This window comes from Limulus polyphemus, unplaced genomic scaffold (assembly GCF_000517525.1).
Source record: "Limulus polyphemus unplaced genomic scaffold, Limulus_polyphemus-2.1.2 Scaffold9289, whole genome shotgun sequence".
In the NCBI taxonomy this organism is placed as follows: Eukaryota; Metazoa; Arthropoda; class Merostomata; order Xiphosura; family Limulidae; genus Limulus; species Limulus polyphemus.
In genome coordinates, this window is record NW_013674899.1 from 4076 (window position 1) to 5940 (window position 1865).

The window sequence follows — 1865 nt, forward strand, 5'->3', positions numbered from 1 at the left end:
CCCCGTCACACCAAACACGCTCGTTCTTTCACTCGTGGGGGCGTGATATTGTGACGGTCAATCCCACTATTCGTTGGTAAAAGAGTAGCCCAAGAGTTGGTGGTGCGCGATGATGACTAGCTACCTTCCCTCTATTTTTACACTGCTAAATTAGGGACGGCTAGTGAAGACAGCCCTTGTGTAGCTTTGCGCGAAATTCAAAAACCAAACAAACAAAGATGAGTAGATGTTAGAATTGTGGATTTTAATGAACAAGTCCAAGTTTCATGATCACCTGAATTAACAATATGTGAGTTTTTAACTCATTGTTGAAGAACGGTGACTTGTAGTTATCTTTTATGGATACCAAAGTTATTAACTATGGCATATGCTTTCGAATTGATTGTTTTTGCAAGATACCTCTTTCTCGATTATACTCGCATTTTAAGAGTATTTGTATTTGATATTAGGGGTTCTGGGGAGAAATCTGTAACAATACCAACACTACGTGTGCCAGTAGCCCTTGTAAGAATGGAGGACAGTGTCGACAGCATCGTGGTGGATACAGCTGTATTTGTCTTCAGGGGACAACTGGAAAGTATTGTGACATCGACATCTATGATGAATGTGAATCTTCACCATGCTTGAACAGAGGAGAATGTATTAACAAAATTGGTAGGTTGGTTATGTATTGACAAGATTAGTTGTTAGTTAATGTGTTGACAAGATTGATAGGTTGGTCATGTATTGACAAGATTAGTTGTTAGTTAATGTGTTGATACTCCATTTGATGAAAAGAGTCCATGGTCCAACATTTAACATTTCTGTAACCATGAGTTTTCCATCACCTTATGTAGACCAAGTCTTTATGAACCATTTTTATACCTGTAGGAGTTGCCATCTCGTTTTTTAGACTAGCGTTACTGCAGCTTAGATAGAGTTGCCATCTCATTCCTTTGACAGATAAAATGGTGCTTCAAGATAAAACAGGCTTGTACGTACACAGGTTCAAAAATGTAAACTATCTACAGATGTTGACTAACATGAAAGACAAATGTGTATAAATATTACTTTAATATTGACATTTTTCTTTTATTTTGTTAGGTAAATTTGAGTGTTTGTGTCCCGCAAACTGGAATGGACTTCAGTGTGAGAGCTTTGATACTGGCTTTAGAGGTGGAGTTGGAACAATGATGACCCCTGGTGTGAATTTTCAGAATCTTCCAGAGGAAGAGAAAGAAAAATGTGCTTTTAATAAATGTAGGCTTAAAGCTGGAGATCGTCATTGTGATGAAGACTGTAACAATTTCGCATGTAACTTTGATGGAGGAGACTGTTCTCTAGGTAATTTTACTCATGTAACTTTGATGGAGGATGGTGTTCTCTAGATAATTTTACTCATGTAACTTTGATGGAGGACACTGTTCTCTAGGTAATTTTACTCATGTAACATTGATGGAGGAGACTGTTGTCTAGGTAATTTTACTCAAGTAACTTTGATGGAGGACACCGTTCTCTAGGTAATTTTACTCATGTAACTTTGATGGAGGACACTGTTCTCTAGGTAATTTTACTCATGTAACTTTGATGGAGGACACTGTTCTCTAGGTAATTTTACTCATGTAACTTTGATGGAGGACACTGTTCTCTAGGTAATTTTACTCATGTTTCTACTTTAATTGGATTGAACTTTTATATAATATATAACATAATGTTTTGGGAAAACAAGGGTCCTATTGGTCCATCTTGGCTGTCACATCTTCCATGCTAAACTATTATAACTTATGAAAAAAAAATCTTCAAAAACCAGCCTTTATTATTCGTATAGTTATCAAGCTTTCTCTTAAACTCACTTAAATTTACTGCCTCCACAACATCTGAAGGCA

General features: G+C 36.7%; 1 protein-coding gene across 1 annotated transcript in view; it reads left to right on the plus strand.

The window, feature by feature from the left end:
- The window catches only part of LOC106475854 (neurogenic locus Notch protein-like), an 18538-nt gene that overhangs the window by 4074 nt on the left and 12599 nt on the right, over window positions 1-1865 (plus strand). The window contains exons 6-7 of the mRNA XM_022379869.1: window positions 450-654; window positions 1084-1323. Of these exons, the coding sequence (XP_022235577.1) occupies window positions 450-654; window positions 1084-1323 (445 nt within the window). The remainder of the gene's footprint in view (window positions 1-449; window positions 655-1083; window positions 1324-1865) is intronic.